Source organism: Ursus arctos, unplaced genomic scaffold (genome assembly GCF_023065955.2).
Source record: "Ursus arctos isolate Adak ecotype North America unplaced genomic scaffold, UrsArc2.0 scaffold_8, whole genome shotgun sequence".
In the NCBI taxonomy this organism is placed as follows: domain Eukaryota; kingdom Metazoa; phylum Chordata; class Mammalia; order Carnivora; family Ursidae; genus Ursus; species Ursus arctos.
Genome location: NW_026623100.1, coordinates 39,621,370 through 39,638,615, shown reverse-complemented (window position 1 = coordinate 39,638,615; position 17,246 = coordinate 39,621,370). Strand labels below are relative to the sequence as shown.

The following is a 17,246-nucleotide window of genomic DNA, read 5'->3' as shown; positions in this document are numbered from 1 at the left end:
GAATATGAAAAAAATTAGAAAGACACTGCCTTTTTGTTTATAATATGAGGAATATGTATTTCTGTTGGTGTTTGATTTTCATTGTCTTCCTCTTTATTTCTTTTAGTAAATATCCCTGATGCAGCTTTTATTCAGGCAGCCCGCAGAAAACGTGAATTGGCCAGGGCCCGAGATGACTATATCTCTTTGGATGTAAAACATACCTCTGCCATCACTGGGATGAAGAAAAACAGTGATGAAGATCCTGAGAGTGAGCCTGACAACCATGAAGAGAGAATACCATTTACCCCAAAGCCTCAAACCCTTAAACAAAGAATGGCTGAAGAAACAAGTACATAATTTATTTACAATATATTAACATTAAGGGATTTTTCACTTGAATATAATATTATGTTAAAATCTCCATAGAAACATAATGTAGTGTCTCATACTTTAAAAGTGTTAGAAGTTGGTTTTTATTTGATACCAATTGAGTCCGTGACATCATAGTCTCTGAAAGACATGTCAAAATATTATTATCAAATAATGTGTAATAAAGTTTACTGTTATCTGACCTCCACTTGATCTTTTTTGACAGGTTAAAAAAAATTGTACATTTTTTTTTGATTACAGCTTATTTTTGATATTGAAAACTTTGTCACCTTTATAAAGATTTTTTTAATATGGAAGCACCTATAGGGATTTTAGCTGTCATTTATTAAATACCCCTGGTCTAATTAAATATTTCCTCTGCTGATAATCTTTAGGTCTCAAATGACTATTTTCACATTTCATATTTATAAATAATATATTTTACCAAAACTTTAGTTACGTCAAATAATAATTTTTCAGAATGAGACTTTTGGTTTCCTTATAACCCAGAAATTATTTTTCAGTATTTAGATTCTAAGGTAGAATTTATCATCTCTGATAAGGAACACCAAATGTTTCATTTTTTCCAAGTTTTTTTCCCCCATATGTGAAACTGTAGTGTTTTCAGTGGGACAGTTTGGTGATGAGTACAGATTCCCAGATGCAAGACTCAGCTTCAGCACATTCCTCAGACAAGTTATTTAATCTCCCTGATAGGAGTTTCCTCATTAAAAAAAAAGAATGATAATAGTGCTTTCTTCCCAGAATTACTGTGAAGAATAAGTTAACACATATAAAGCTACTAAGCCAGCAAGTTATAAGTCTCCCAAAAATGTTAGCTGATGCTATTAGAATGGAAAAATACAGACTATTCATGGTTTTTTTTTCCCTAGCATCCAGAAATGAAACAAGTGAAGAAAGTCAGGAAGATGAAAATCAAGATATTTGGGAACAGCAACAAATGAGGAAAGCAGTTAAAATCACAGAGGTAATAATTTTTTATACCATTTGTATTAATTTTCTGTGGCTGCTGTAACAAAATATCACAAACTTGATGGCTTAAAACAAGAAACATTTATTCTCTCCCAGTTGTGGAGGCTAGAAGTCCAAAAGCGAGGTGTTAGCAGGGCTGTGCTCCCTTTGAAAGCCCTAGGGGAAAATCTTTTCTTTGCCTTCCAAATTCTGGTCACCCCAGGTGTTCCTTGTTTGTGACTGCATAACCCCTGTATCTCCTTCTTTATATGGCCTTCTTCTCTATGCCTCTACTCTTATTTTATGAAAATACTTCTCATTGGACTTAGGGCCCACCTGGCTAATCCAAGACTTCTCATCTGTGATATTTCACTTAATTAAAACCACAAAGACCCTTTTTCCAAATAAGGTCATATTCACAGGTTCTGGGGGTTAGGACATAGACATATCTTTTGTGAGGCCACTGTTCAACTTACTATACCTTATATATTATGTTCTTTTCCTACTAGATTATAAACACCTTCTACATTTTAAGGCCACTTGAGGGGACCATATTTTGTCTTTAATTTTATAACTGACATACGGTAGGTGCATAAATGTAAAATTTAAATAGATTTAAAACAAATCTAATTAAAAAAATACTGTTATTGAGGTCAGAAGTCCTGGATTTGGGTTCTGGCTGTACCACTAAAATACATGCTTCATGAGGTCAAGAATTATTAACTATTCAGTGTTTTATTCCTCCGTGCCTAATATTATGAGTGCTCAATAAATACTTGTGCAACTTTGAGCAAATTATTTAATCCTTTTTTTTTTTTGAGATTTATTTATTTATGCCTGAGCAGGGGCCGGGGGGTCGTTGGAAAAAGAGAGGGAGAGAATCTTAAGCAGACTCCACGCTGAGCATGGAGCATGACACAGGGCTTGATCTCCCAACCCTGAGATAACTACCTGAGACAAAACCAAGAGTCAGACATTCACCTGACTGTGCCACCCGGGCACCCCAAATTATTTGATTTTCTAAATCTGTTCTTTCATCAGTAAAATGGGAAGATGATGTTACCTACATGAGTAGGTGGCTATAGGCTCAAAATCGTAATTTAAATCAAAGCACTTATAAATTACATAATACTCAAATATAAAGGTTTTATTTTTAATCTGTTTAACAAGAATGCTTTGAAAGATTATTTGCTCTTTTAAGTAAGAAAGTATTGTTAAGATCTCCATGTTATTAAAACTAAAAAGCTAAGTAAAGGTAAGCCTTTGGTTGTAACAACATTTAGAAATCTCTCACCAGAGCAATGGTTTAGAGGGCTATTTTTATGATATAAAAATAATAGACGTAGGTCCCACCTCCTCTTTTTAGTAAAATCAGTATAGCTAAACAGCATGGAAAAAATACTTTGAGAAAAAAACATCATAGTCCTTACTCTGACAGCTCAAGTTTGCATAATTCCTTTTTAAGTATTTGTTTAATCGCAGTCATAGTATATATTAGAAGTTCCCAGACTTCGCATTCATGGAACCCTCAGTGTCAGTAACTTTATCCTGGTTCCCCCAGGCCACAAGAAGTACCAAACAACTCCATTTATGGAGTAGTTAGGGTCAAAGAATTTAATAATATTTATGTCTTAATAACCTAGTAGCTTTTGGAAAAAAGAAGAAAATTATTTCATTTTTAAATAACAACACTTACTACTAGGATGCACCTCTTGGGCACTGCATGGCATCTCAAACCTTGGAATCAGATTGTTCACTGTCATTCTCACCTTTCCAAATTGATTTTCAATCACTTCCTTTTTATTATATCCACCAAAAACCCACCTTCACTAATAAGACTTTATTAGAGGACTGTAGCACAATCTAATGTTGCAACTGTGAACTAGTAAAAAAAAAAAAAAAAAAAGCCAGTAGTCCAACAAATGATGAATATCTATTCCCTTAAAATATTTAAAATATTTATATTTAAAATATTTCACAGCACCCCTGCCTTGGCATGTAGTTTGGGAACTACAGTATGCATACAATTTCAAATTCTGGGTTTTTTTGCCTGACATGTTATAAATATTTTCCCCTACTTCTATACATAGTTATCATAGCTAATTTTTTAAATTGCCTAATATTTATTAGAGTCAATGAATCATAATTTCTTAGCCAGTCTTCCTTTTGGCAAACATTTTAGGTTATTAACAATCTGAATATTTTTTGTTATTAATAAGAAATAGAAGAGGCACTTGGCTGGCTCAGTGGAGCATCTGACTCTTGATATCAGGGTTTTGAGTTTGAGCCCCACATTGGGTGTAGAGATTACTTAAATAAAACTTTAAAAGAAATAATAAGAATTGGTAAATATTTGCTTGCCTTTTTTTCCTTTTCTTTCTTTTGTTCAGATGTATGTTATCTTAGGATAATGGCAAAGAGTGGTATTACGAATAAAGGACACAAACATTTTTATGGCATTTACTACATTTTTCCCTATTGCTTTCTAAAGAAAATTTAGATCAGTCTGTAATGCCACTGATACCAGGGGAATGTTTCATTAGAGTCTTGCCAGCTTAGGTGCAAGATTAGTTGCACCTAAAAAATGGAATCTCAAGCTATTTGATTTGCATTTTTTATTAACTGCGAGTATATTTACTGGTTCCTTTATTAAAGATCTACCACATGCTACTGTGTTAGATTCCTGTGACTACTGTAACAAATAACCACAAATTTTTTGGCTTAAAACAACAAATTTATTTTCTCACATTTCTGGAGGTCGAAATCCAAAATCCAGGTGTTAGTAGGGCTACACTCCTTCCAAAAGCTCTAGAGGATGTTCCTTGACTATTCTAGCTTGTGGTAGCTATTGACATGTAGCTACCTCTCTCTCTGCTCCATCTTCACATCACCTCCTTCTTTGCACCCCAGAACTCCCTCTCCCTCTCTTATGAGGATACGTGTATTGCATTTAGGACTCATCTGGATAATCCAGGATAAGCTCCTTCTCTCTGAATCTTCAATCACATCTTTTGCCATGAAAGGTAAAATTCACAGGTTTGGGAGATTAGGACATGGACTTCCCTTTTTGGGGTTACCATTTAGCCCCTATACCACTTAATGATAGACACTAGAATGTACAATATTTATAGGGGGGAGACAGCTAAACAAAATAATTGTAGTGAAATCTTACAGATTCTTTGACAGAACCTGGACAGGGTCCTGGGATGGCACATAGGAGCAAGTGAGTGGTCAGTTTCATAGGTGAATAGGGAGATTTGGAAAAGCCTCTATAGAAGTTGATCATATTTAAATGTTTTTTTTTTTTTTTTAAGATTTTATTTATTGGACAGAGAGAGAGACAACGCAGGCAGGGGGAGTGGGAGAGGAAGAAGCAGGCTCCCAGCGGAGGAGCCTGACGTGGGGCTCGATCCCAGGACTCCAGGATCACACCCTGAGCCGAAGGCAGACGCTTAACGACTGAGCCACCCAGCTGCCCCTTAGATGGGTTTTTGAAAGATATTTATAATGTAAGGGATTTGAGACTATATCAGGATGTAAAGACATAAGATATGAAATAGTCTGACTCGTTTGAGGATTTGTGGGAGTGATTGGAGCCGGATGAGAGGATTGGTTAAGAATTAACATGAAAAATGATGATGCCTTGTGGAAAATATAAGGATAGTTAAGCCAGTGATTTGGCTAATTATCTGGTTCACTTCTTTGCGTATCCTTGTCTAAACACATTCTTCAGAGCTCTTTTGACATTTCAAGTATGATGGTGATAAGCTATGATTAGCCAGAGGACAATAATATGAAATGTTATGAGATGTACTAACTAGAACATGGTCCTCGACTAGTAATAGAATAAAATTGAATAACAACAGTAGCTTAAACAGAGCTGAAAGCTTTACCCAGAAACCCTCCAGAAGACTTCCATTTACTTTTCTTTGACAAGAGGAATTAGGTGGATACTTCTATCATGGAAAACATAAATTTCTGAGAGTACATTAGATCATAAAACTAGCTTTAAAAACACTGAGAAGCAAGCTTTTGTGAAAAGTAAGATTTTGTGATTTGCCTCTTGCGTATGCAAAAGTTATGTATTTTATTTTTTAAATTTTTTAAATTTTTTTATTTTTGAGAGAGTGTGATGGGAGGTGGGGGGCCTGGGGGTGGGAGAGAGAATCTTAAGCAGACACTGCCCTGAGCCCAATGCAGGGCTCAATCTCACAACCTGTGCCAAAATCAAGAGTCGGACGCTTAACTGACTGAGCCACCCAGGCGCCCCTAAAGTTCTAATATCTTAAAACTGAGAATTATAAAAACATTTTATTGTAACTATAAAAAACGTCAAAGGCATGGAATTTTGAGCTGGTGAGACACTGGAATACCCAGTCTGCTTTCATGCTATCAATATTTATAAGATTAATGAGTCTTTTAAAACAATGCAACTTTTCATATTTTTAGGGACGAGACCTAGATCTTTCCTACAGCAGTGAACCTCAAACAGTAAAGAAGTTTGATACTTTGATTTCATTACCACCAGTAAATTTAGAAATTATAAAGAAGCAATTAAATACTAGGTAAGTAATAATGATTTTAAAATACGTTTGTCCTAGACATGTAATAGTGAAAAAAAGCTCTGTTCTTCTTAGTTAAGTACAAATATTAATATTAAACAGATTTGTAGGAAAAAATAGTATCATCTGTGTTACCACGTTAGCACAACTGATTTTCTTTTCTGTATGTGTCTTTTTAGTCTCTATAATAGATACATGCTACATGGTTAAAATCAATAAATATCAAATTCTGCTTTTTTTCTTAATATTTTTATAAGCCTTTATCTGCATTGTTAAACAGCCTTTAATTTTTAAAAATAATAAGTTGAGAGTAATGTCAGGAAGATGCCATAGTAGGAAGCCCCAGACCTCATTTCCCCTTCAAGATACCAACTTAATATACAGTCTAAAAAGCCTTTTTGAGAATTCTAGAAACCAGTTAGCTCAAAGCCAATAATAGCCACGTTGAAATGGATAAGAATCCATTTCATTTATTTTTTTTAAATTTAAATTCAATTAATTAACATATAATGTATTGTTAGTCTCAGAGGTAGAGGTCAGTGATTCATCGGTCTAATGTAATACCTAGTGTTCATTACATCACGTGCCCTCCTTAATGTCCATTACCAAAGCCATTTCATTTCAACTGCATCAGCCGCTCTTGCAAACCTGCTTTGCTTGTGAGAGAAATAGCCCAACTCACAGCTTCTCCATTGAGAGGGAAGAAAGAAGAGTGGAACAAACCTCCAACGTTTTGGCTTTTGGAGGGACTGCCTGAGGGACTGTTTCTGCCTCATCTGTCTCAGAGTTGTAATGGGGGACTGTCATACCTTGGATGACTGGGGGCCCCAAAGAGCAAAAGAAAGCTCAGTTGTTGCGAGCTAGAAAGCCTGCCATATTGCAGACAAACACCAGAGGGAGCAAGAGACTGAATGCCTTAAAAAAAGAAACCCACAACCTCTCGAATAAGGAAATTTCATATAGAAGCCCAGAGAAGATACATCCTCCATAAAAGATTTGAGGAGACCTCCCCCCACCCCCCAGGTCTCTAGCCAGGCTGATTGGTGATGTCCTTCCCTGTATGAAACTATTTCCCTTAAGTGCATTGTCAAATGCATAAGACAACAACAAAAAATAACAGGAGACACACACACGGAAACCTGGCCCAACCAAAGGAGCAAAATAAATCTCCAGAACCAACCTTAAAGAAACATATCTATGAATTACTTGACAATTCAGAATAATGTGATAGAAGCTGAAAGTGCTATAAGAGAACACACACAACTAAACAAAATCAGGGAAATGATACATTAACAAAGTGAAAATATCAACAAAGAGAAACTATAAAAAAGAACCAGAGATTCTGGAGCTAAGCAATACAATAAGTGAACTGAAAACTTCACTAGAGGAGATCAGCAACCTATTTGATCAAGCAGAAGAAAGAAGCAGTGACCTCAAAGACTGGTCATTTGAAATTATCAAGTCAGAGGAACAAAAAAAAAATGAAGAAAAGTGAAGAAAGCCTAAGGGACTTACAGGATACATCAAGCAGAACAATGTATACATTATGGAAGTCCAAGTAGGAGAAGAAAGAGTGGGGCAGGGAGCTTATGTGAAGATACCATGGACAAAAATTTACCAATCTGAGGAAGGAAGTGGGTATCCAATTTCAAGCTCAAGAGATTACAAGAAGGTTGAACCCAGAGACGCTCATATTGAGACATAATCAAACTTTCAAAAGGCAGAAAGAGAATTTTGAAAGCAACAAGACAAAAGCACCTCATCAGATACTAGAGAGCCCCATAAGATTATCAGATTTCTCAACAGAAATATTATAGGCCAGAAGGAGTAGGATGATATACACAAAGTGTTGAAAGAAACTCCCAGCCAAGACTATTAAAACCAGTAAAATTGTCCTTCAAGAATGAAGGGGAAATAGAGACCTCAGATAAATAAAAGCTGAGAGTGTTCATTACCATTAACCTGCCTTACAAATATTACTATTTAAAGTCCTTCAAGTTGAAAGGAAAGGAAAGGAAGCCAGCTGGTAATATGAAGTATATAAAAATAAAATATAAAGCTGTCTGGCAAACATAAATATGTAGACAAATAGATATTCATGTACTGTAAGGGTGATGTGAAAATCACTTTTCGTTCAGGTATAGAACTTAAAAGATAAACACAAAAAACTGTAACGCTGTTACTGAATACACAATTTTAAAATGTAATTTGTGACATCAGTAAAAAGAGGTGGAGGAAATATGAAGGAATAAGTATAGTTTTTTGTATGTGATTGAAGTTGTTATCAGCTTAAAATAGATTAGAACTATAAGTTGTTTTTTGTAACCCCCATCGTGTGTGTACACACACACACACACACACACACACACACACAACCTATAGAACCACAAAAGATTAGAAAAGACTGAGGGCAAGTCCCTGTAAAGAATCAACAAAACACTAAAGTAGCAAGAGAAGAAAAGGCAGAAAATAACTACAAGACAGAAAACAATTTACAAAATGGCAATAGCAAATCCTTCTGTATCAGTATTACTTTAAATATAAAATGATTGTACAATCAAAAGACATAGAGTGGCTGAATGGATAAAAAAAAATTAAGATCCAGCTACATGCTGTCTGCAAGGGACTCATTTAGATTTAAGGATACATATAGATTGAAAGTAAAAGGATTGAAAAATATATTCCATGCAAATAGTAAACTAAAGAGCAGTAGTGGCATAGTTAAGAACTATTACAAGAGACAGAGAATGACATTATGGTATATAAAGAGATCAGTTTATGAGAAATAATAACAGTAAACAATTATAATTATGTATGCCTCTAACATTACAGCACCTATATAAACAAATATCGACAGCTGAAGAGAGAAATAGCAATACAATAACAATACGAGACTTCAGTATTCCACTTTCTGTAATGCATAGAACATTCCAAACAGAAAATCAATAAGGAAACAGTGATCTTGAACAAAATGGACCTAACCAGACATATAGAACATTCCACCCAACAGTAGCAGAATGTACATTCTTTACAAGCACACATGGAGTACACTCTTCAAGAAAGATCAAATGTGAGGTAACAGAAAAGTCTTAACATATGTAAGATTGAAGTCACACCAAGTATCTTTTCCAAACACGATGGAACGATGATGTTCATGAAAAACATTGCTTTTTTTTTAATGGGAATTTTTTTCTAATACACAGTAATATATTCCAAATTTTCTTCCCCTGTATCTTTTGTAGGTTCATTCTGTAATCATATTGCAGCCAAGATAGATTGGTCATAGTTGCTCATTTAAATGGTTTGATATAGAAAAGGCATTTTATAGCATTTGTATAGTGAAATAAATACAAAAATTTTTAGATGTCCTGTTTCAGATATTAGGCTATCTATATTATAGGGACTTAGCAAACCACCAGCCCACTGCCTATTTTTATCAACAAAGTTTTATTGGCACATAGCCATACTTACGCATGTATGTATTGTCTTTGGCTGCTTTAGTGCTACATAACAGAATTGAGTAGTAACAGTAGCAACCATCTAACTCCAAACTGTAAAATATTGACCATCTTGACCTTTACAGGGCAAGTTTGCCAAGCTGTGTTCTAGGTCATTGTTGGCAGTAGTGATATTAAATGATGAAGATTGCCTTGATTCAAGACTATTTTTGTAATAACCTCTTTATTATTTACTGTCCTTCTGATAGTCCTTCCTTAATTGGAAGAAAAGAGCTAGAATTGCATCAAAAATTGCATGTAATTTAGGACTTGGGAGGTTTTGTTTTTTGGCTTTTTTGAAATTGTGTTGGAGACAGTTGTCTTGCATGAATTATAGAATAGGAAGAAGGTAGCAGACCACTGATGGAGATTAGCATTTCACTTTATCTGGATAGGTTTTATTTTTAACTTTAGTGTATTTTTTTTTAAGATTTATTTGAGAGAGAGAGAACGCACGAGAGCAGAGGGAAAGGGAGAGAGAAAATCACAAGCAGACTCTGCTGAGCATGGAACCCGATGCAAGGTTTGATCCCATGGCATTGGGATCATGATGTGAGCCAAAATTAAGAGTCCCAACCAACTGAGCTGCCCCTATTTTATGTTTTTATTAACTGGGTTCTTTATTTTAAAAAGAAAATATGTTTTCATGGTCAAAGACAAAATCAAACAGTACAAAAAGATACACACACACAAAAAAGTCACCTTCCCCAGAGAAAATTACTCTTCCCACTTTCCTATGTTTCTTTCCAGAAGTAGTCTGTATACCTGTACAAGTACATATATACTTATGTATTGTGCCATTTTTTTAATGCAGAAATGAAGCACACTGTATACCCTGGTCTTACTTTGCTTTTTTCATGTACTATATATTTATGAGCTTATTGCTATAGCCAGTAATATTCCACTCAGTTAAAGCATTTTATTCATAATGTTTTCTGTCCATTATTATCGACTTATTTCTTAACTGTCTCCATTCTTTACAAAAAGCAAGGAAAAACTTTGAAAGACAAATGCATTAATCAATGTTCCAGGGAAACTTGGATAGATGACATTTGGTCTAAGCAAGTACTTACTAATGACTTTTCATTGTACAGCAGGTTAGCTGGAGGAGTTGAGAATTTTTGAAAAATTCAGTTCAAGACCACACACTACAAATTTGTTATTTCATTTGTAGTTAATTCTCTAATTAAAATGTACTCACAGTGTCAAATATTAGTGGAAAACACATTCCAGATATTTTTAAAGAAATAGTGTTTCTTACTCCTCCACTGGCAGGTATATGGAGAGATAACTGAATTTTAAAAAATAAGCAAACATTGGGGCGCCTGGGTGGCTCAGTCGTTAAGTGTCTGCCTTCAGCTCAGGTCATGATCCCAGAGTCCTGGGATCGAGCCCCTCATCGGGCTCCCTGCTTGGCAGGAAGCCTGCTTCTCCCTCTCCCACTCCCCCTGCTTGTGTTCCCCCTCTTGCTGTCTCTCTCTGTCAAATAAATAAAATCTTAAAAAAAACAAACATTGAATTATATTTGACACTTTTTTTTCATGTTACATCAGTTAATATATGCGATAATCATAAGGGTTGGAAAAAAGGCTGTCTGATCAACGGAGAATTGTATGGGGGACTACAGCAAAAACAGAAAATGAAATATGCCTCAAAGAACATCAAATTCTAATGACAGATAAAACCATTGAGTCACAAAACAGATTATACCGAATCATAACATGCTCAAATGGTTTTAATACCAGCTTATTGAAATATTCCGAGAAAGACCACAAACAGATCTAACAGCAACTCCCGATGGACTCCTGAGTTTCAAATATATGACCTTGGATTGTTCTAGAAACTCACCAATTCTGATCAATCCACAGTTGTTAACTTTCGCTTTAAAATTACCCTCTGATTAGCTCAAGCACCTAAAAAAGCTATGTCTTTTCCTACCTTTTCCTTTGAGACCTCTTTCATTGTGCCACTCTCCTTTGCATAACGAGTCTCATAAACCCAGGTTTATATGATTGTCAGTTTCCTTGGCGGTCTCTGTAAGGTAGCTTTGAAAAAATTTCATTATACTGCTGTTTACTGTAGTAGAAATAAAAGTTAGAAAAACAAAAGTTTTCATTTTTCTTTATTTTGTTCACTTAGATTAACATTGCTACAGGATACTCACCGCTCACACCTGAGGGAATATGAAAAATATATACAAGATGTCAAGAGCTCAAAGAGTACCATCCAGAACCTAGAGAATTCATCAAATCAAGCCCTAAATTTTAAATTCTATAAAAGCATGAAAATTTATGTGGAAAATTTAATTGACTGTCTTAATGAAAAGGTAATGTGGTTATAAATACAACATTTCCTTTTTTATAAAGAAATCCCCTTACCGTGAGATTTTTAAAAGTAAATCCTACAATGAAATACTTTCCTCTAGGGTTTTCCTATACATTTTTGACATACTGCAACATTAAGTATCTCCTTAATGTTGGACAGTGAGGTGTTTTGCAATTATTTTAGTATTACAAAGTTTTGTATATAAATTTTTATGTTAAAATTCCATCTAAGAAAAATTCCTAGAAGGGGAATTATTAAGTCAGTGTCTAAATATCTTTAAGGCTTATGAAACATTGTTTAATTATTTGCTAGAAGGATTGTATCAGTTTTATTTTTAGCTTATTTCATTTAAAAAATGGTTTTTGTTTTTACATATTTGGTTTTTTCCCATTTTTTTCCTTTTTTTAAATTTAAATTCAGCTAATTAACATACAGTGTATTATTAGTTTCAGAGGTACAGTTCAGTGATTCTTCAGTCTTATATCCAGTGCTCATTACATCATCACGTGCCTTCCTTAATGTCCATCACCCAGTTACGCCATCCCCCACTCCACCTCCAGCAGCCCTCAGTTTTTTTCCTATGGTTAAGAGTCTCTTGTGGTTTGTCTTCCTCTCTGATTTTGTCTTACATACTTATTTTGATCTGAAACAACCCTTTGTTTTATTAACACATGTAGTCTTTTTCTTGCGAAAAAAGACTTTTTTCCTTTCTTTTTTTCCTTATATGGTGAAAATTTCTTACTGCTTAAAATTTTTAAATGTTTTATCCTACTTGATGTAGATAAACTTATGGTTTGTCTTTTGATTTCGCTTGCAGTGGTTATTTGACATCCTGATGTTTTGAAATTTTTGTGTTAATCAAATCCGTGATTCATTCTTTCCCTTTATAATTTCTGTTTTTGTTTTATACATACTAAGTCCTTACATTAGGGTCTTGAGTTGACTTCTTTTTAAGTAGGTGAATCCTTTTAAAAAATATGCTCTTTCTTCATTGCTTTTTATTTACATTTAAAATGTTACCTAACAATTGGAGTTTTTCTCTCCTGTTGTTTCAAGTTGGCTACACTTTACTGTCCCTTGGTAGTTACTTTCTGAAATATTTATTGCAGTACAACTTTCTTCATTGATCCTTGAAGAATGACACTGTTAAAATCTCTTGGCCTCCACATTGATGTACCCGTGGCAGCTATTATGGAACATCATTGGAGTGGGGGGAATTGTTGCCCAAGAAATATAAGAATGCTGATTTTAAATAATCATTCATTTCTGCTTCACAGCTTTTTTACCTGTCTGGTTAGGTCTCTTCCATTCTCCATTTTTTCAAATTTATCAGTTTCATCAAGTGCTCTCTTACAGTGTCCCCCCTCAGCTTGTGAAAAACAGCTGCATCCCTTATTTTCTCCTCCTCATATCTCAAATAAAGAATCCTTTTTCTTATCTATGCATTCTTATCTATGGCCCTGACTCCAGCCCGTTTGCTTTCATTACTTATGATATTTATAGCTGTTTTAGTACAGTAAGTTGATTTTCTGGTTTTATCAATATTAAAAGCATTGGCAGCTTTTAACTTATATCTACATTTATTTCTCACATTTTTATCTCACAATATTTTTTTAATTAAAATGTGGTAGTATTGAAAATGTTCCTTTATATAAGACTTGAGCATAAACATATGCTTATGTATTACTTTTTGTAATTCATTATTGATGACCTACAAAATGTTACTTATATGTGTATTTCAGATTATCAGCATCCAAGAAATAGAATCATCCATGCATGCACTCCTTTTAAAACAAGCCATGACCTTTATGAAACGCAGGCAAGATGAATTAAAACATGAATCAACGTATTTACAGCAGTTATCACGTTAGTGTTTTTCATGTTCAATATAATTTATTATTCATTAAACTGGCAATCAGCTGGAGAATAAAATATTTTTATTCCTATATAAAAAATGCTTTTTGCGTATCTTCCCACTAACCTTTCACCTATCCCTTTTCAAAAACCTCAAAATATTTAGAGCTAGGGCTTCAAAATGTCCTGAATTAAGTCTAAGACAAAAATTGTAACTTCTAATCATTTAGTATTTGAGACAGGATATATGGTCAGGTGATGACTGTTTTGAGATGAGTTGACATAAACCTATACGCTGTGTCAGAAATCTAACTTAATAAAGATTTCATGGCCCTTCTACAGATTAGTTATGGAGGTTAAAGATGTTTTGGTGGTCAGTGGAAAATCATCTGTGAGATCTCAAATAAGATTTGGATGCTGCCTTTAGTTCTCGCACTAGTTTTGTATTTTCAGAATTGCCTTCCTTTTATTAAAGTGCTGTCCAGGGAATAGTGAAAGAAAGGAGATCATAACCAATAGCTGATTAAAGCAAAGTGAGTCTCAAACACATGACCTGTAGTTGCTTATAAATTATGGTACATACTAAAGTAGAAAATAATATGAATAACGTAACGCAAATAATTCTGGCAATTCAGGGACAGAAAAAAAACTGGTGAAAACTACCGAAAAAGACCATGAGAAAAAGAAACTTGGTAGAATTTCGTTAGTATTGTCAAGTGCTGAACTATATTCACCAGCCAAGGTGTCAGGCTAGCAAGCTCAATGCTTATTAATATTGTGATAGGGAGTTAATATTGAAATTGCATTGCATGATGAAATATGCAATTTAAGCATATTAAGTATATATATATATACCTATATGTATATACACCCAAGATTCAACTTTGGTTTAATAGTGTCTCACTTTATTTCTTTTAAGAATTTGCAGTATGAAATCAATTTTACTCATTAACAGGCAGAGCTGAGACATCAACAAATGAAAGCTTGGCTGTAGATGAAAAAACTCAATGGATTTTAGAAGAGATTGAGTCTCGAAGGTAGCTATATAAACTGAAGACTTAAAGCATCATTGAGCAAGTATTTTTCACTACTTAAATATAGTTAACCCATATGGTATAATTAACCATAACTAAACATTAATTCGTGAGAATGACGTAAAACCAAAATTAAACAGTCCTCATCCCCAGGGTTTAAAGACACATTGGTGTATTGGGTCAGTCAAAAGGAACGGGTAAGATGGCACTAACTCGTCCAGGAATTGCGTGTAACTACAGCCAGGCATTATTATGTTGTTATCCCCTCTTTAAAGTCTGGGTAGCCCCTGGGAATGTCCTGTAAGAAAAAAAGGGAGGACCACCAATTCAGATTAATCAAACTGAAAGGCCAAAAACATTAGCATAAAATTCTGTGGTGTATATTCTGGGCATTGATGAGTTCTACTTTTTGTTTTAAAGCATTTCTTTTCAGCAGGAACTGTTTGTTTTTAATTTGTTTTGGGTTTATTGCAAAACATAGGTCACGAAGAAGACAAGCAAGGGCACTTTCTGGAAATTGTGATCATCAGGAAGGGACATCTAGTGATGATGAACTATCTTCAGCAGACATGAATGACTTCCAAAAAACCCAAGGTCAGTTACCAAGTTTCTAATATGTGTTAATTTGAAATATTGAAATGGTAGTAGGAAATGCTTCACTATGCTTGCCCTTAAATACATAAGCTATATAAAATAGTTGGGAAAATTCAGGAAAAAATGAACACATTTCCCCCCCCCCCTTTTTAGACTTTTCTTGGGGCACCTGGCTGGTTGTCAGTAGAGCATGTGACTCGATCTTGGGGTTGTGAGTTTGAGCCCCCACTTTGGGATTAGAGTTTACTCAAAAAAAAAAAAAAAAAGACTTTTTCTACCTCTGAAAAAATGGGATAAAATGGAGGAACATTCTGAGTATTCTGCATCTTTATAGTTTTTTCCCTCAGCCTTCCTCATCTTTTTTAAAGGAACCATGGACATTTTTTGTTTCGTTTCTCTACTATATACTTTCTGTAATGATGATATAGAAAGTAAATTTAGGGGCGCCTGGCTGGCTCAGTTGCTAGAGCATGCAACTCTTGATCTCAGGATTATGAGTTCGAGCCCCACATTGTGGGTAGAGGTTACTTAGAAATTTTAGTGATATGAGAAGGCAAAATATTGTATATTTGAAAGAATGTGGGCCTTACAGTCAAATAGATGGGTTTGAAGAAGGGCTGTATTCTGTGGGATCTTAGGCAGATCCATTGACCTTCCTGAATCTCATGTTGCTTGTTTGCTTGTTTTTTGTCTGTAATAAATAGGATAGTAACACCTGCTTTGTAGAGAAGATAGTTATGATGCTGACATAGCAGCGATTCAATAAGTGGTGGAGTTTGTTAGTGTCAATATTGCTATTAAAGTGATTTTTTTAAATAAAAACTAATTTATATGTCAATATCCAAGGAAAGTTTTCAGTTTCGTTGATTATATATCATTGTACATGACTGTTTATAGGAAACAAAGTTCACAAACTTAAAATGTATTATATACACAGACTCATTTTGTTTACAGGTGACATTTCACAAGATCGTAAGAAGATTTTTGAAGATGTACATGATGATTTTTGTAATATCCAGCATATTTTGTTGAAATTTCAACAATGGCGAGAAAAGTATCCTGATTCTTATTACGAAGCTTTCATTAGTTTGTGCATACCGAAGCTTTTAAATCCCCTAATCCGAGTTCAGTTGATTGATTGGAATCCTCTTAAGGTATTTAAGCTTAACATATAACAGAAATAATTCTGTCACGTTCATTATTTAAATGCCCTTGTTATCAGATTAGCTTTAAAATACATAGAGTTGGAATTGATAATTAGTGCTTTGGGGTAATAATTTACATTCATCTTTTTTATTTTTGGTTCCCCCTTTATTTTTAAGGCTGAATAGGACTGAACATCTGTCAAGGAAACACTTTTTGTTTTTTAGCTTCTTCTGTGATGAGTTTAATATTATTTTTAAATGATTTAAAAATGTTAAGATGGTATTAGCTTTTAAGAATTTTAGTCTGTTTGGGGAAATTTAACATAGGTACCAAGAGTTCTGAAGTTGGAGATGATATATTGGTAATAATTTGGTTTGGAAAGCTGCATTGAGGAGGGGGAGTTGAAATGAGGATTGGAAGGGTATAGAAGATTTAAACAGGAGACAAACTTTTTTGTAAGGGTGCATAAGGAGAAATCGTTGTTCAGGAGCTAGAGACTGTATAGAGATTCAGATCCTAAATTAAGAGATAGGAACTTATTTTGGTAAATAATTGGAGGAGTAGCATTATGAAAGTAATGTTTTAGGAAGTCCTAGCAGCAGGCTAACTTGAAGAGAAGGGAGATAAGAGGTGGATATAATACTGAAAGGCTATTGCTGTACCCCAAGTCCAAGGCAGTGAATTTCTCACATAGAATGGTAGTGACAAAGGAGAGAGAAAGAAAGGGTTGGTTACACAGAGAGAGAGAGAGAGAGAGAGAGGCACACCAAGAAACAGACTCATAACCATGGAGAACAAATTGATGGAGAGACAGACACCAAGAAACAGACTCATAACCATGGAGAACAAACTGATGGTTACCAGAGGGGAGGGGGACAAGGGAATGGGTGAAATAGGCAATGAGGAATAAG

The 17,246-nt window shown here is 34.6% G+C and overlaps 1 protein-coding gene across 5 annotated transcripts in view; it reads left to right on the top strand.

Annotated features, from left to right (window-relative positions):
* Positions 1 to 17,246, top strand: part of GCFC2 (GC-rich sequence DNA-binding factor 2) — a 47,131-nt gene that overhangs the window by 7,792 nt on the left and 22,093 nt on the right. For 2 of the 5 annotated variants that reach the window (XR_003312115.4, XM_026481915.4), the window contains exons 3-10: positions 107 to 331; positions 1,245 to 1,339; positions 5,773 to 5,888; positions 11,522 to 11,708; positions 13,450 to 13,573; positions 14,517 to 14,598; positions 15,077 to 15,189; positions 16,144 to 16,343. Coding sequence is in view for 4 of the 5 variants with exons in the window: in XM_026481915.4 (XP_026337700.2) it covers positions 107 to 331; positions 1,245 to 1,339; positions 5,773 to 5,888; positions 11,522 to 11,708; positions 13,450 to 13,573; positions 14,517 to 14,598; positions 15,077 to 15,189; positions 16,144 to 16,343 (1,142 nt within the window). In the remaining variant the exon portion in view is untranslated. Of the gene's footprint in view, positions 1 to 106; positions 332 to 1,244; positions 1,340 to 5,772; positions 5,889 to 11,521; positions 11,709 to 13,449; positions 13,574 to 14,516; positions 14,635 to 15,076; positions 15,190 to 16,143; positions 16,344 to 17,246 lie in introns of those variants that run through there. The other 3 variants (XM_044391924.3, XM_057309086.1, XM_057309087.1) reach the window with 3 other exon arrangements.